Source organism: Polypterus senegalus, chromosome 13 (assembly GCF_016835505.1).
Source record: "Polypterus senegalus isolate Bchr_013 chromosome 13, ASM1683550v1, whole genome shotgun sequence".
Taxonomy (NCBI): Eukaryota; Metazoa; Chordata; class Cladistia; order Polypteriformes; family Polypteridae; genus Polypterus; species Polypterus senegalus.
The window spans coordinates 80,931,695-80,950,812 of NC_053166.1; the positions used below are offsets into that span (position 1 = coordinate 80,931,695).

A 19,118-nucleotide genomic window follows, 5' to 3' on the forward strand; every position below is an offset into this window, starting at 1 on the left:
GATCACTAAATAAAAGTTACCCAAATCGAAACATTTTGGAATGAAACATAGCCTATTGGTCATTCCCTATAAAAATGGGGATTCTGTGCAAGATCTGGTGGTTCAGTGTTGATTTGCATACCAGAAAAACACACATTCATGTTTACATTTTAGTATTTTTTTACATTTATAACTTTAAATACTGAACCCTATTTTGACGTTTTTTGTTTTGTGCCCTCCCCCACCATAACCTATGGGGGAAGAGTAAGAGCTTTAGATTCGTCAAATATTTCAATCTCTGATTTTCCCCTGATACTGAAAAACATTGATATCTTGATAATGGGTGTGTATCTGTCTGTGTGTCACAGTTTCTTGAGAATGGTCTAGAGCTAAAATAGCTGGACAGAAAAATACCAAACTCAAAACTTAAGCCTATTATGAGATGACAGTGTCCTGATTCATTTTTGAGCCAAATCGTGCAAGAATAAGAGGCACTCTAGAGCAGGTGTCCCCAACTCCGATCCTGGAGGGGCCCTAGGGGCTACAGGTTTTCCATTCTAACCTTTTTCCTAATTAGTGACCTGTTTTTGATGCTAATTAATTTTTTTTTCTTTAATTAGCAGCCAAACAATAATCTATACTAATAAAAGGCAAAGCCCTCACTGACTCACTGACTGACTCACTCACTCACTCACTTAATGACTAATTCTCCAACTTCCCGTGTAGGTAGAAGGCTGAAATTTGGTAGGCTCATTCCTTACAGCTTACTTACAAAAGTTGGGCAGATTTCATTTCGAAATTCTACGCGTAATGGTCATAACTGGAAGCTATTTTCTGCATACGCTGTAATGTAGTTCAGCTGGAAAGCCGTGGGGGACGGAGTTTCTTCTGACATCATCACGCCTCCCACGTAATCACGTGAACTGACTGTCAACGTACTACGTAGAAAACCAGGAAGAGCTCCAAAACGCGCTGAAGAAAACATGCAGTATATAATTTATAAAAGGCAGCAAAACAATAAGAAGCGAGCGAGTGACATATACACTGAATCCTCCAGGCACTACTTACAAAAGGTTACATTGACAATCGCACAGATGAGAAGCTTCGATGCATGTGCTCCATAACGCATTAAAAAAAGGTTACATTGGGGAACTTGTGTCAATGCATGATTTCCTGGTACACCGATTACATTTATCAGCGCTTCCCAAAACCTGACGGTCATAACTAGAACCTTCTTTCCTATACAGTACTGTATACGGCCATAGCGGGCAGCTCGCTCGCCGTGGGAGGCGTGGCGGCTGAAGGAATGTGCTTAGCATATTCATAAGTAAGGCTGCTGCGCAACTCAGCACGCCTCGACAATCGCACAGATGAGAAGCTTCGATGCATGTGCTCCATAACGCATTAAACAAAATAATGCATTTAATCACAGTTTCAATTCCCAGCAAAGGGGAACTTGTGTCAATGCATGATTTCCTGGTACACCGATTACATTGATCAGCGCTTCCCAAAACCTGAGTATATAAAGACGGTGTTGGAATATTTCGGAATATATAATATAAGCGCTGGATAGTCAAAACTTAAATATATAAAGTCAGCGTCGGAATATATAAAGTCAAATCTTGAATATATAAAGTCAGCGTCGGAATATATTGTCACGCTTGGGTCACAGATTTGCACAGAGACACAGGAGATCGTAGAAACAAGAAGGATTTTTATTCACAGACTGCAAACACATCAGCTTAAACGTGCTCCATGACAAGTCAGAGATGACAGTTCCGCTAGGAGCAGAGAGAGACAGATAAAAGCAAGCAAACCATCAATTTTCAACTGACAGGCGCTGCACAAGGCTTTTAAGTTAGCGGAGTATCGCGTGAGGTTTGCATTACGCGTTATAGCGCAAGTGAGAAAGTAAGGAGCAAGCGCTGGAATAAAATCCACAAGTTAATACACAAGCTGTCTCTACAGTTTCTCCACACTGAATCCTCCAGGCACTACTTACAAAGGGTTACATTGACAATCGCACAGATGAGAAGCTTCGATGCATGTGCTCCATAATGCATTAAAAAAATGCGTATTCTGCTAGTGATATATAAAATGAACCAAAACATGACCAGAAAACTGTGTTGATTATACAATATCTGAAAATAAAGGTAAAGGTCTCAGGAATGCTGATCTACTCAGGTCCCCAAAACATTTTAACAGTGACGTTAGAAAAGAGAAAATCAACAATTTTGGAAAAGTATGCTACTGCACAATGAGAGAAGCAACAAACCATGGAATTAAAGAACGGGTTTAATTAACAAGAATCAGAGCCTAATTAAGAAACTGGTTGGATTAACATTGGTTGGAGTTTGAGGCCCTTGACTTACTTAGTAGGTGTTCTTGCAAATAGACACTAAAGGAGAACAGATGCATGTTCAATGTCATATCCATCTATAGTATGTTCTAATTAGATAGTAGTGGACTCAATGCTAGAATATTAATAAAAAAGTGAGGAAATATTTAATAAAAAGTGATAAAAATTAATATGCTCAATACAAAAAAACCTTCTCATATGCATATAAATTATCAATAAATCTCAGCTTGAGATTTAGCAAAATGAGACAAAAAAGTAGAAATAAAAGAAATGACATCATATATAATGAAGGCAGTATTCAAATTTAAAGCAAACTTGGTTGGAACAAAAGCCCAAACTTACAGGAACCTGCAAAAATGAAACCAAAGGTGTATTATCTAAAACAATTGTGCATGACAAAGAATGAGAACAAATATTACATACTATTTGCATAACAATGGTGCAGGACATCTTCTGATTTCAAAGGGTAGTAAGCTTAATGTATTTTATGTTTGCTACATGGAGCCATTAACTGCCCTTCTGGTCTTCAACTTTGTCCATTTATTTGTGCTGAAGCAGGACTTAGACAGCAAATCTGAAAACACCTGCCTGCTAAGAAATTTCTGCTTGGAAGAGACCATGATAATTCAGAAACACCACCTTGTGTCTTGCCGTTATGCTCACTATTGCCATGGTGTAAGATTTGCAGGTTAAATCACCAGACCTTCCACATCCTCACGTTTTAGTATGGTTGTCCCTCACCCAGTTTATTCACACTACACAGCTGCTTCTGTTCCAGGTAATCACTTTGGTTTAGTTCCATGTCATTGATCACTTGTTTGTTGTAATTGCTTAATCAAGATCAAAGATCGCACGTTAACTGGCATGTAGTCTATTGCTATATATGTTTGTTTCTTTAGAAATATTCAAATAGCTTATTACATTGCTTCACTTTTTACGAAAAGAATGTCTGGAACTCTCAATTACACTCTTGTATATTGACACACTAATCCAAAACATATAAAATATATAAATCGCTGAAAATTTTTCATTTGTTCTTAATAGGTTTTACTAAATTTTACTTTAAATTGTGCATTGTTACTTCCAACATGCTCACTAAATATTGAAACCTGTTCATGAGAGACAGCTATTTCACTAGAAATCCATGGTGCAAATGTCCATTTGCTGTTACCTACATATACATAAAAAAAAAACAAATTACATTGGTGCTTACTTCAATTTAAACCTAGTCACTTAAAAATTTAGCACTGAAAGTATAACTCACTTAAAAGGTTATTCAGATGAAGGTTGCTTGACCGAATGAACAAAAAATGTCATTAATTAAAAAGAAAGTTGGAATCACAGAATTGGAATGAGTGAATATAAGAATGAAATTAAGCTATAGATATATTAAATAATAATGTAGGTTAAATAAATTAAGTGGATAAAACTGATATCAAATTATATACTTAAGCAATAACATAATTATACTTCCATACTATTAATCATTTAATGTTAAACACCGAAATGTAATGATAATTATTTGTATTTTAAATAAGCTAAATCACAACAACTTAAAGTTGCTTGTTACTTCAAGCATTAAATTACACAAATCCTAATTTAAAAAAGTTATACAAAATTGTTAGAACTTGGAATGTGTCAATGCTCTCAGTTTAAGAGGACATTAACAAAAAATTAATCCAAAACAGAATGTACAAAATTTTCTAATAGATTGTTTTACTCTTTAAATCAGTATTTTAAATATGAAGCAAAACTTTGCCAAAACAAATTAAATAAAAGTTATAGCTTTATCATGAAAGATTAATCTTAAATTTAGAGAAGATAAAACATTCCATTTCATGTAATGTATACATTGTTCTCCAGAGTGTATGGCATTTTCATTACAATCACATTTTAAAGTATGTATTAATGGACTAGTTTGTACACCTTTAAAGTCTTCAGAGTTCACATACATATCCTCATTAATGCAATTAAGGGTTATGAGGGGCCAGAGTCTATCTAGGCAACACAGGATGCAAGACAAGAAATAGCCCTGGAGAGGCCTCCAAACCTTCATAGTACCCTTCCTACAAGCATCTATACCAATAGTCACAAGCGAATAGTCACAAGGGGACAATTTTGAATCACCAATTAACTTAACCATTTTTTTCGATGTGGGATGTAACATGGAGAACCAAGAAGAAAATATAGTCAGACACAGAGAAAACATGCAATCTCCATACTAACAAAAACCAGGTTTAGGATTTAAACTTATGTAATAAGATGTGTAAGGCAGCATCGGCATCACTATGGTGCCCCAGAGGAGATAAATATAAAAATACATGATGAAACAACATAAATGTATTCCATTTATGTAATAGCATGAATCGTAATGCAAATATGTATATATTAATACAAGTAAAAACATTCAATTCTTACTCCATGCCCTGAGCAGTCTGCCTTGCGACATCAATCCTCCTCATAATCTCAAATTTGGTATCAAGAACATGAAGATGACGATAAAGGCTGCTGCCTTCACACCACTGTGTAATGATGGCAAAGTTTGGCTTTGTCATGAAGCCCATAAAAAGAAGAATATTCACATGCCGTGTCTTCCTGTATTGCAAAGAATAAATGTAAGGATGTCAGCATAAATATCAACAAATACAGCACTTACTTTAACAGACAATTTCAGGCAGCAACAAAAACCATGCATTTTTTGTTTTTGCCATTTAAATATGGTACAATCATGAAAGATCTAGGAATCTGAAATTTAAAAAATGCTAAAAATATTTAAAACATTGTCATTATTGCTCTATTATTTAAAAATAAGAAAAATGAGACTATTTTGAGCAGTGATGTTCTAATTTTAAATTGATCAATCTCAAAAAATCAGATTTTTTTTCAGTCTGCTTTTCTAAGCTTTATGGTAATTAAGTTGTAGTACTCCTTTACAAAATGTCACAGTGCTTGAGGAAGCGAATGTGTCATTTTGTTGCAGGAACTCTTCCTATAAACAGAAAGTATCTAGGCAGAGAGAGAAGACCAAGATATTGTCTTTACATTAGATAGAGTAGTAATAAGTGGAGAAACAAATTAAAAAAGAATGCTGAAGAGTCATCCTGTTCACGGATTGGAATGTCAGCCATATACTATATGTTGTCTAGCTGAAATTAGAGTAACAGAGAAGAGGCTTGTCAATGTGGGAGCACCTTCAGCAAAAATTACAAGAGAAACTGTTTTAATGAGATCAAACCGTTTCATTTTGCCCTTCAAGTAAAATGGACATTCCTCGTGTGAGTGTGGACAATGAGTGGGTTTGAGTTTATTAATACACATCATGAAACAAAAATTTTTGAAAAAGAACAGATAAAAAGAATTTGCAATCGTTGCTCTGTAAACATTGGGCATGTTAGCTCAAGAGACAAATGTGTCTGTTTTACTTATAAACCTGTTAAACATGTTAGCCTTGTATCTTCTTGACATCTTATGAACATTTTATTGGAATTGCATCTTGTAAGTATGACAAACATTACATTTTATTTTATGCCTCGCAGTAAGGAGACCTGGGTTCGCTTCCCGGGTCCTCCCTGTGTGGAGTTTGCATGTTCTCCCTGTGTCTGCATGGGTTTCCTCTGGGTGCTCCAGTTTCCTCCCACAGTCCAAAGACATGCAGGTTAGGTACATTGGCGATCCTAAATTGTTCCTAGTGTGTGCTTGGTGTATGTGTCCTGCGGTGGGGCTGGCACCCTGCCTGGGGTTTACTTCCTGCCTTGCACCCTGTGTTGGCTGGGATTGGCTCCAGCAAACCCCCGTGACCCTGCAGTTAGAATATAGCGGATTGGATAATGCATGCATGCATGTATTATGGATAAATGTTTTGTGCACATGATTTATTAGCTAAAAATTATTTAAGAGGATTTTATTATTGTATTTTATGGTCACTGAATAATAAGCCCACAGAATTCAAATTTGTTAATAAAAAATGAACAAGTAGCACTTATAGTTGCAGTTTAATTATAAATATGGTAAAGCCCTAGCACTACCATCAAAACACATTATAAACTACAATCTCTGTATTTCACATTTATCTTAAACACTACAAAAACAAATGGATTTGCATCTCTAAATAATATACTAGTATATTATGTTTTCCCTCTTTCATATATTTATTTTCAGTATTATAGTGTCTGATATACTTCTGTATAAAAGTTTATTTTTTATTTGATCTTTTTCTGTGCCAGTATTCTTTAGTTTTTACCTTTTTGAATATTTGTGAAGCACTTTGAGCAAAGGAAAGGAGCTATATTAATAAAACCCATTATTTTTATTCTTATTAAAAAAACTAAGGATAACACTAATATAGAACATAAGGCTTTTACACAGAGTTATGCATGAGTTTAGTGTTTAAAAAAAAACAAAAAAAACTAAAAGGCTAAAATAAAGAAATGTGTCTGATTCAACTGATTCTAGTAACATGAAATACGGTAGGTGATTAGCTTTAAACTAGGTTAAAATGGAATATTTTACTAGATATAAACATTGTAATCACACGTCAATTTACAAACAGCACTATGTCTAAATTCTCTGAAAACATACCTGAGAACTTGCATTTCATTCTTAAATGCTAACAGCTGCTCAGGGGTGGGATCTGTAACTTTAAGAATCTTGATCGCAACATCACCATGCCACTTTCCCTTATAAACGGTTCCAAAAGAACCTGACCCAATGCGTTTTAAAATGGAGACCTCTCCTGCCTGAACTTCCCAGTAGTAGCTAGAGTCTCTGTACCCACCACGATGCTGCAAAAAATAACATTACATTAAAGCAATCCAAGTTTTGATAAAGAAGGCAAATACATAGTATGTAAACTGCCAACATATTCTAACTACCCACTGAATATGGGCCGCAATATTACAAGTACTACATTAAAAAGTGGGCCAACACATCCCTTTTTAGGTATTAGATGTCCATGAAAGAAAAATGTGCTGATTACTTAAGTGGCCTTAAACTTAAGTTGTTTGTTTAACAGTGTATTTTCCAAATGTTAAAATGTATAATTTTAGATGCTTTAAAAGATAACAAAGATTACATAGACTTTCACATGAACCTCAAGTAGCATATGACTCAAGAAAAATAAAGAACAAAGATTATGCATAGTTTATAAAAGTTAATTATAATGGTAATCTTATATCCCTGATTTTTGTCTTTTTGATTTAGACTAAATATTTACCACTTTCTTTTTGTCATCAGAAGATGACTGCTTGCGTTCTTTCGGATGGTCAGAAGGTGATTTAGGTGGAGGTTGCCTCTTTCCTGGAGACCCATGAGAAGGTGGACTGGTTGATGGCCGACTCCACGACTCAATACCTGACATCAAAAATGTATACTGTAACCAGTGCTTCCTTTGTGGCACAAAGATGTTTATTACTCACTTTCAATACAGACAACTAAGTTTTTCATAAAAATAATATACTGTAAAAGCAGATAAAAATACAATTAGGAAATAACATTACAGTTAATTAATTGTGATGTTATAATTGTGCTAAAGTCTTATCTCCTTACTGCTGACAAGAATTGCACAATGAATTCTGAGGTGTATAGAAACTTATGGGCTTAAGTTCCAGTAAAAGTCTCAAAACTCAATGGATGGCACCTTGTCCTAAAACAAGATAATGATCTCAAACATACTAAGGCAACACAAGAGAGTTTTTCAAAGCTAAAAAAGAAAAAATTCTTCAGTGGCCAAGCCTGTCACCAATTAATCATGCCTTTCATATGCTAAAGAGAAAATTTAAGGGGACAAACCCCAAAACAAGCAGGAGTAAAAGGTGGCTGCATTAGAGTCTTGGAAGAGCTTCACTAGCGAAGATACTTAGCACTTGGTGATGTTTATGAATTGCACTTTAAATCATATCTGAACTGTTTTACTTTGTAATTTTAACAGGGGTGCGGAAATCCAACGCCCGACACGGGTAAATTGACCGTCGGACAAGCGTGTTCTTCTGGTTTCAGTTGTCCGAGGACAAGTGCAATTTTCTGGAGAAAAAAGAATTATATGTGCTGTGCAGGGCACATTTTTACCACTACTTTCAAATTTTAAACATTTGGGTACGTACGTACTTCGTGCGGAAACAGTCTACTTAGGCATGTTCTTCATGTCTCAGATTGGTCTTCAATATTGTTTACAAAATGACGGCGGATTTTTCAAAGGGGAAGCACTCTTACGGTCTTACATAAGTATTTTACCCTACTATTTACACGCTTGGTGATGCGGTCATTTTTTTCATGCCGACATTACGATGTAATCTGATTTTTTCATTATAATCGATAACTTTTATATATTATTTGTAAAATTCATTGTTTCTACATAAAATGCGGTTATTTTACTTACAATGCAAATGTTTTCACCACATAACAAAGCTTGTTAGGCAGTTAATCTTTCCTGAAATTTGCGATTTCGCATTGGTTGTGATATATTGAGGAGTTAAGAAATTTATTGCGTGACAACAATTCTGATTAGCTGTCTATAGATCGTTTTTGATTAGAGAATTTTTCATATAAAACAAGTTGGTTTCGCGCTGTCAGTTTATTAAAAATAAAGAAGAAAACATTCTAATGGTTTACAAACGTTATGAAATATCTATAAAAATCTTCACTTAGACGCGATTATTTTTTTCCGTCAACATCGGTAATATTTACTTCTTTGGAAATGTACCATCTAGCGGAATTTCGAATACGTCATTAGGAATTACCTGTGTAACCCATAATGCCCTGCGGTAAGCACGTTCTTCTCGCTATATGCGTGTTGCTGAAACTAAAGCAAGTAGCATCTCGGATTAGAAATGGATCGTTTCTTAATTAAAACTGGCAAAATAGACTCTGAAAAAACTGACAATGAGGACAAGAAAAGAAATACAAAAGCTGAAATGGACCGTGAGTATGATAAAAAACGAAAACGGTCTTTTCAATCACATTGGTTCAGAGAGTTTCCGTGGGTAAATGCAGACGACGCGGACTCCGTTTTTTGCCAAATTTGCCGTCTGTACCAGTACCAGGAACCATGCAGTTCAGCACAAGCAGAAATGAACAGCATTCAGCCCATGCTGTCTGAGATGGTAAAGATGAGGGGAGAAGATGTTGCAAGACAAAAGCTGAAGAACATGGCAGAAAATGAATCAGGACAGTGTTCTGTTATGTAACTGTAATATGTGAAACAGAACTAGTGTAGCTATAATGAAGGCATTGTTTATTAGCAAGTTAAAATAAGGGAATCGTTTATATAATGTTCTAGAGCAAGATGGAAAAATACTACTCCCTGGAAGAATTTTTTTAAAATGGAAGGCAGTTTTGGCATCAATAAAAGAGATCGGAAAAAATAAACTATTTTTCACTTTTGTTATTTGTTTATTGGCAAGTGAATTTAACTGGCAGACAAGTGGATTTTCTAAATTTACTTGTCCGTGGACAAGTAGAAAAAAATTTGATTTCCACACCCCTGTTTAAACTGTGAAGCAGATGAGTAAATCAAGGAAAAATGTTTCTTTGTCCCAAATACCATAGAGGGCACTGTATATTCACACACACATACATACATACATACAGACATGTGCTAAGAGTTAAATCTCATTAAGAGGGAAATTATACACATGTATCGTAGCTATGTAATATTAACTCTAACCTGCCATCTCTTTTTCACACTTTTACCTAAGAACAAATATTTTAAAAGTAAATTCTGTTTTTAAAGCTGCTTACCTATGGTGTTGTTCTTTAATGCCTCCTAAAAAAGAAATTAACACTTGTATGATACACGCAGTAAAAAATTTTTTTTTAGGAAAGTTAACAATGATGCAGGATATATATTTAATATAATCATAATGGGAATAGTATTGAGGAGGACCACTGGCAGCATAGCTTCTGGGATTATTTTGGTTGTACATTTTTGTTAACTCTTGCCAAGTACTTAAACAAATCTGTAATTGTTTCTTTAAGGTTATTAAACATTTAAAATAAGGTTAATTTATCATTAGTTTAAAATTTTAACTTTGATTTTTAGGTAAAATAGACTGGAAAAAACTGTAGTTAAAAATAACTGACAATACAGTTGAAACTAAGTATGCTGTTGGAGCAAGAGATAAATAAACAACTATCTGCACAGTTCAAACTTAGGAAACAATAAAATGTAAGTCCCAAAACTATTTTTTCACACATTTTTTAGAAACAACGTATTTAAGTAGTTGAGGACACAGCATGTGAAAATAATTTTTGTTGCCTCTTTCAATCCCCTGAGACAGTAAAGTCTAAACTGTTGCATGAATTCAATCTAGTTAATCTTTTCTGGACAATGTCATTTGCTTCATATAAAATTCTTAAAAAGGAATTACAGTATCTTCCTTCCCCCAGCACGAAGAGACATAAGCAACTTTTGAACTTTCTTCAGTATGTGTAGGTGAGATTCACTTGCATAAAACCCATGTTTACTTATGATAAGAATAAAACCAGGCTAGCTGACTAATCGAAAAATTAAGCAATAACAGAGTAAAACAAGTTTAAATGCATCATTCAGTATGTCCCTCTAAGTCTATGTTCAATGAATTTGTTTATGTGACAAAGTGTTCATTTTAATTTTAAGTTGGATCAATTCAGTTTGCATTCATTACCAAGGTCATATTCATTAAATCACAGAATGATCCTAGATACTTATATGCACTATTCTCCTTTCAGGAAACTTTCAAATGTTTTCAATATACCACAGAAATGTATACTCTTAATTATAGCTCTCTATATAAAGGTTAAGTCAATCACTAAATATCTGTTTTATCCATTTAAAGCACAGAGTCCAAATTAACTGTGAATCCTTGCTGCTTCAGCCATTTTACAAACAATATTATATTGAAATATTGTAATTACTATCTTTATCTTTTACTGGAAAGTTTTTAGTGAGATTCATTTTAGGCCTCATCACCCAACATGATTTCCCAACCACACTAATGCTCTTTGTTTAAATGGAAATGGAAGAGAATCCCTGCGGCCATGTTAAAAAATATGTGTTTAAAATGTTTAAGAATTAGATGTTCAACAAGCACACATGGGTGTAATGTTTGAGTATCCATATACTTTTGGCCTTGTACTGCACTTATACTTTAGTATTTTGCTTTAGTATATCCATCATTTTGTTCTCAGTTTACACTGGTTGATTTGAGATATGAATTCTCTCCGACCAGTATGAAGCACCGGATACTGACTAAAAATTCTTCCCTTTAGTGATTTAGTATGTTCATTTCACAAATTATTTTTCCACAAACAATTTGCTAGTTCAAGAGCTGCACATACCTAATGGAAACTAACAAAATTTTCGAAGGTTAACACTCACACACAAATTCAGACTTGTAAACATTCCTTATGACTGCAAAAAGAGATTTATAAAGAACAACAAAGAATATTGTTGCTTGCTCTTACCTCCATGATCCCAGTCCCCACAGCTCCAACTGTACTAATCATATGAACATTAGGAGTGGAAGTTGAGCGGTGTCTTTGAAGAGACTGGCTCTCACTCCCTGGAATAGGAAACTGGAAAGCAGAGGCTGGAGACAACAACATTGTCAACACCCTGAAAAGTAGAAATTTAAAAAAAGGTATAAACAGGCATTATTTATTATTAGTATTATTTAAAATTACATCAGCATTATGAATTTAAAATGTATAATTATTATAATATTAGTCTTAATGTCCACAAACAATGATGTTCAAATTAACACTTCTTCACAGTGAACAAGCAAAGGCACTCTCTTGCCTGATTATGACTTATTTAAAAGGCAAACATCCACCTTTGTTCTCAAATGTAAATATTAAATTTAGTAGTTTATTTACAATGAATATTACACATTCTGGAAAGTGAGGGATGTGTGGGTCATTTAAAGGGGCTTTTACGTTAAAAGGGTTCCCGTAGCAATGCAAGAGAAGCTTTAAGCTTGCTATATTTTTGTACTGCTGTACATTTTTTTTTTTTTTGGAATTTCGTTATGTTGCCCTGGGAAGCACTGTAATGTAATTGAGTTAAAAAGGGACCCCCTTTAAAGCACTATTATCAAAGCCATGTAAAATGTTAACTAATTCATTTTATCAGATATTTCTAAACCTTGTTCTTTATAATGCAATTATCTTCCTATAACAGGGGAGGAAATATGCCAATACTAAATAGGCAATTTTAGCCAGAAGTGAAAAATGTCTCAGTCTTCCCTTTTTGATGTAAACTAATGCATGTCATAATTTTCTTAAATATTCTCTAAAAACTGTTTTTTATTTAACAAAAGCAGATTCTAGCAATCTGATGATGTGTTCTAAATCTAAAAATACACATCTTTTAGACACTATACACAGCCTTCCAATAGGCGATTAAAATGAACTTCTTCTGTAGCTCTACCATTAGCTGTAGCAAGAAGGTTATTTGTGCCAAATATAATTTGTTTGATTTATTTCACAAGGTCATGCAATTCAGCTGACAGAGAGAGACTGCCAGGGAGACTGACAAATGATAGTAGTAAGTGAGGTTAGAGAGGCAGAAAATATGTGAAGGACACAAGCTGGTTATTTTAAAAGGTGCCGATGTCTGCCTGACCAATATGGTTAAAAAAACCAGAGTCTGTGAAGGTATTAATTACTAGCCAGTTCTTCTGGTAGTCACCCATATCTGACATGAAGTCTATGAATATGGAATTATGTGAGTGTCTATAATGACGAGGATCCAGCACGACATCAGAAGTGTCTCACTATGCCACTGACATTCCTCGCTGCTAGATGGGACATCTTTGAGTCAACATTCTCCCACTTGGCCGTGATGCCCTTTGCTTCTCTCCAGCCTGAATATGTATGTATACAGCACTATGTACTATATTCTGGGAATGAATGTTATATTTTAAAACAAGTTAAATACATATATCTCTTTTTGTACCATATTTCTCTGTTGTAATTATTTTCTGCCATGAGCACAAAAGAGATGGTATTATTTCTAGTCAAATCTGTATCAAGAAACACATCCCAGGTGAGAAAGAGAGCCTCCTGCTGGATACATTAGCCAACATTTATCCAGCTGGCTTTCATAGTTTCACTTGATTAACAGCGCTGGTAATCCAAGATAATGTGATATTACTGTAGATTTCAAGAGCAAGGGTTACCCGGAGGACATTCATTATTAGGATTGGAACCACAAGCTGATCTCTTGCCTACTTTGATAGGCACACTCAAGACCCCTGTCAGTAGGCTTTGTCATAAATACAGTATGGAAGTAATATGCAGTTCAATCAGTAGAGGATACACCTTTCCTTAAGACTTAATGAACATCGTTTGCTCTCTTTACTTTTTTTATATATATTTTTCTGAACTAGTTAGGTTAGACATACATTTGTGCTTGAAAGTTTGTGAACCCTTTAGAATTCTATATTTCTGCATAAATAACCTAAAACATCATCAAATTTTCACTCAAGTCCTAAAAATAGATAAAGAGAAACCGGTTAAACAAATGAGACAAAAATATTATACTTGGTCATTTATTTATTAAGGAAAATGATCGAATATTACATATTTGTGACTGGCAAAAGTATGTGAACCTTTGTTTTCAGTATCTGGTGTGACCCCCCTTTGCAGCAATAACTGCAACCAAACATTTCCGGTAACTTTTGATCATTCCTGCACACCAGCTTGAAGAAATTTTAGCCTATTCCTCCGTACAGAATAGCTTCAACTCTGGGATGTTGGTGGGTTTCCTCACATTAACTGCTCGCTTCAGGTATTTCCACAACATTTCAATTGGATTAAGGTCAGGACTTTGACTTGGCCATTCCAAAACATTAACTTTATTCTTCTTTAACCATTCTTTGGTAGAACAACTTGTGTGCTTAGGGTTGTTGTCTTGCTGCATGACCCACCTTCTCTTGAGATTCAGTTCATGGACAGGTGTCCTGACATTTTCCTTTAGAATTCTCCGATATAATCCAGAATTCATTGTTCCATCAATGAAGGCAAGCTGTCCTGACCCAGATGCAGCAAAACAGGCCCAAACCATGATACCACCACCACCACCACCATGTTTCACAGATGGGATAAGGTTCTTATGCTGGAATGCAGTGTTTTCCTTTCTCCAAACATAACACTTTTCATTTAAACCAAAAAGTTCTATTTTGGTCTCATCTGTCCACAAAACATTCTTCCAATAGCCTTCTGGTTTGTCCACGTGATCTTTAGGAAACTGCAGACGAGCAGCAATGTTTTTTTTTTGAGAGCATTGGCTTTCTCCTTGCAACCCTGCCATGCACACCATTGTTGTTCAGTGTTCTCCTGATGGTGGACTCATAAACATGAACCAATGTGAGAGAGGCCTTCAGTTGCTTAGAAGTTACCCTGGGGTCCTTTGTGACCTCGCTGACTATTACACGCCTTGCTCTTGGAGTGATCTTGTTGGTCGACCACTCCTGGGGAGGGTAACAATGGTCTTGAATTTCCTCCATTTGTACACAATCTGTCTGACTGTGGATTGGTGGAGTCCAAACTCTTTAGAGATGGTTTTGTAACCTTTTCCAGCCTGATGAGCATCAACAACTCTTTTTCTGAGGTCCTTAGAAATCTCCTTTGTTCGTGCCATGATACACTTCCACAAAAATGTTTTAGTGAAGAGCAAACTTTGATAGATCCCTGTTCTTTAAATAACACAGGGCGCCCACTCACACCTGATTGTCATCCCACTGATTGAAAACACCTGGCTCTAATTTCACCTTCAAACTGCTAACCCTAGAGGTTCACATATTTTTGCCACTCACAAATATGTAATATTCGATCATTTTCCTCAATAAATAAATGACCAAGTATAATATTTTTGTCTCATTTGTTTAACTGGTTTCTCTTTATCTACTTTTAGGACTTGAGTGAAAATCTGATGATGTTTTAGGTCATATTTATGCAGAAATATAGAAAATTCTAAAGGGTTCACAAACCTTGAAGCACAACTGTAGGCTGGCCACTCTCTGGAAGCCTTATGAACACCACAAGGATTTACTAGTGCAATATTGGCTTTTCTCATCTCCAGCTCTGTGACACAGACTGAAACAAATTACAGAGATTAACTCTTGCCATAAAAGTTACAAAAAAGGAAAAGACTAAATAGAAAAACTAAACATCTAAAATTAAAAATAAAAAATACACCTTCTTTCATTCAGGAGCATCAAATCCACAAAGAAAGATGAGGAAAATTGGGAGCCTTACAAAAAATTCTCATTAATTACTGGATCGGATGAAGGCATTCTTTCTCTACACAATGTTTTCAAAATACTATATAAATAATCCTTATTTGCTTGAATTAAAACCTCAGATTGAATTAGATTATGTACACTTGCTTAACCCAGGTTTTGTTACCAGTATATCCAAATTTGTATTTCCTTCTACATCTTTCAATATATCATAACATTCTTAAGCCCATCAGGTTTGCAGAAGGCATTACATATTATAATAGTCTCAAATAAGGACATTCACCAGTACAACAATTTTAGTTGGCTTAGAAAAGAGTTTAACATACACTTTGTAGAATTATCCACTTGTCTTATTTTTGTCCCAATGAAGACTTTTGAAGTGTTAAGTAATATTTCAATTTAAGAATATTTAACTTCCTGGTTAATTTTCAGATAATGCATACAATTTCACTAACAGGAAATAAGTATTGGAATAATTCTTTATCAATGACAGTAGTAAAATCTTCAAAATGGTCAAACTATGTACACCTGCTAAACAAAAAATTCTCAGTAAATACAGGCTAAATTGTGCTCTATTAAGGAATTTAGGAATACAAAGTATGACGCTTCCACACAGTAAATAAAGACAAATAAACCACAATTTTAAACAAACACATTTTTACCCTTGAGGCTGAGTCATGAAAGGTATATCTGTTTGCCTCCCCTCAACAGAGTTATCTGGCATCAGGAGAATTGGAATGGAAGGGTGATCAGGATTAGGCGAAGAGCTAAAAAAAAAAAATAATAATAATAATAATAATAAAAACAACATACAGCCTCTAAACAGAGCAAGGCACACTATAGGAAAGCAAACACTGATCAATGACAGAAGAAAAAGGAATCCATAATGCTATTAGGAAAGACAAATATACAGTATATTGATATTATGAGTATAATGATTCATAAATTCAGAGATTCAGTTTAAACCTTTTTTTTGTTCAATTTTCAATTAATACAAATGAAACTAGTCAGCCAGTAGTTTTTCATACTGAAATTATTAACGAGTAGGTAAACTCGTTAATATTTAAAATAAATACAAAAAAAAAATCAGATAATATTTGTATTGGCAAAAAAAAAAAAAATATCAAAAGCTGTATCTCCTAAAGATTTCATAAGAATCATCAATTAAAATATGCATAGCTTTTTTTCTACTTTACTGAATTCACCATTGACCACAGTGAACTATAATGAATCCAAATATTTACCTCAAACATTTTCTAGAGGAAATCCAATGTCAGGAAAATTAATAAATATATGGATCAACATATATTCAAAACTTAATATACTGTATTTATTTAGATAGTTTGCAATTCTCATTTTAAATGAACAATACTGCTTTCAGGCACATTAAATGAATTACTGAGTCTCAGATATTCAAAATCTGAAAAACGATACTCTATAATCTTATCTCTTCAAATCTCTTAAAATTATGCTGTTAAAGTGGTTGTGCAGGTGTTATGAAAGGTTTATCCAAGCTATAAAAAAAAAAAACAAACTTTGTTGTAGATGAGGACATCTTATGGTGCCAAATATGCTTATATAGTGCATCACTTTATGAGTGCTTAAGGGCTATGGTCTAAATTTTGTATATTTTAGATCCATTAACAGAAACCAGTCTTAACAACTGGCACTGCTAAAGCACATTTTATCATCTCTTTTAACCAGTCAGGTTGCAGCTACATCTGTTGCTTCATGAAGTTTACTGTTAATGATATTTCTAACACAAATTCAAACACATTCTATGAAAGTCTCCTAACATTTAAACTAATCAGTTGCAACGTAAAGGTTTTTTTCTATTTCAGTCTGGTGGGCATTAATGGGGCAATATCAAACCGATTTTGTACCTGTTAGATTTGCCACAGTAGGCATAGTGCCCCCAATTTAGTTTGTAAAGGCAGAAGGAGTAGTTTTAAGAATGATGTGTTCATTGCATTTTCAATGCCTCAGCCCTAGCGTAAGGAACAATATATTGATCGAGCATATCACATGCTACTATCTAACAAGGAAACCAACTGGTAGGCGTTTCGGTATAAAGTGATAAAAAGGCAGTTCTTTGAACTTACTTGGTTTGCTAGGAAAGTACAATCATAAGTGTGCCAAACCATGAAACAATCATTTCCTTAACAATTATATTGCATAAAACGGCCGAATACTAAACTCAAGGTAATAAGGGTACAGTGTAGTGCGCACAGATCACGGTTTTTAACCACAAAATATACAACTAGTTTAGTTGTTGTCTTATTAAGAAAAAGATTCACATTTGTAATCACTCGTGAAATATGTCAAGTCTTATATGATAAGTCTTGTTTTTGTTTTGTTTCACATGGTAGGTTTCGTTTGTACATGAATAAAACATACATGATGCTTGGCTCTCCCTAGATAAACAGTTATGGTAACTCAGTTTTGCCTAAGGTTATGGTAAAAATGGATTTCCATTTAACATTAAGACACTCTACAAAGCATGCTTCTTTGCCCAGCATGGCCCTGAAAAGAGAGAGACAGACCTCAAACATAAAACACGTAGTTTTCTTTCCCAGATATCCAAGTGTTGTGCCCCAGCTTTGATGGAAAAATATGGCTGAATCAAGTAAGATTAACTGTAAGTGTTAATATTCGCTACTGACACCTTAAACCTAGGGAACAGGGAACTCCCAATAGTTCTGGACCTGCATCACTTCCTCTTAATCACCCTCAATACTGTCCATATTTGGTTATATCTGTCCCTGTTGCTATACATTCTGCATGCATTTTTTCTTCATCTACATAAATCAGTTGACACTTCTGAACTCTTTGGATAGATGACCACCAGACACCAATTCTGTTACATGTTAGCCAGCGTTTTGCTCTTGGACCTTAAATGACAGAAACACCCAAGTCAATAACGAACGGCTAAGTGGCCTACAATTTATTTATTACTGTATGTAGTCAATTTTGGTGGACTTTTCTTGTGAAATATACGTCATACAGGCCATTTGAACATGACCATTGTCATACTTTTGGTTTTGTTTTGTTTTTTTTTTTACAAAAAGAAAGAATGAGTATAAATTCCAATGTCCAAATAATATACGATAAATGCAGCACTAAATGAAAATTAATAGGAACATGGCCACTTTGGGATCTTGAAAGATATGCATGTAGACAGACCATTTAATTGCTTCCAGAGAGCTCACAGCACATAATTTTATTTGTAATTTATCTAATGGTTAATTTAATACTTGATTTAATATGTGTTTAGCACAGTACAATTTTGATTACAAAAACACTTGTCTTATTTTGCACAAGTAAAGATTGTATTGTATAGTTTACAAAATATGAGCAAGGTATTTGACTTTACTTTAAAATCATATGTTTTAAGCAATCTCTGACACTTTTAAGATTTTATAACCTAGTGTTAATAATGCATGCATGATGTATTAAATAAAACATTTTACAGTATTGATACAATACTACTGTTAAAAATAAACCAACATATTGCAAAGTTATACAATGATACAGTACTTTTCCTTCAATAACACCATTATCCA

The 19,118-nt window shown here is 34.4% G+C and overlaps 1 protein-coding gene across 3 annotated transcripts in view; it reads right to left on the reverse strand.

Moving 5' to 3' along the window:
• The window catches only part of araf (A-Raf proto-oncogene, serine/threonine kinase), a 107,081-nt gene that overhangs the window by 18,277 nt on the left and 69,686 nt on the right, over positions 1–19,118 (reverse strand). For all 3 annotated transcript variants that reach the window (XM_039775656.1, XM_039775658.1, XM_039775657.1), the window contains 6 exons: positions 16,218–16,322; positions 11,777–11,927; positions 10,073–10,097; positions 7,551–7,687; positions 6,917–7,119; positions 4,757–4,933 (listed from right to left, as the gene is read on the reverse strand). In XM_039775656.1, coding sequence (XP_039631590.1) covers positions 4,757–4,933; positions 6,917–7,119; positions 7,551–7,687; positions 10,073–10,097; positions 11,777–11,927; positions 16,218–16,322 — 798 coding nt within the window. The remainder of the gene's footprint in view (positions 1–4,756; positions 4,934–6,916; positions 7,120–7,550; positions 7,688–10,072; positions 10,098–11,776; positions 11,928–16,217; positions 16,323–19,118) is intronic.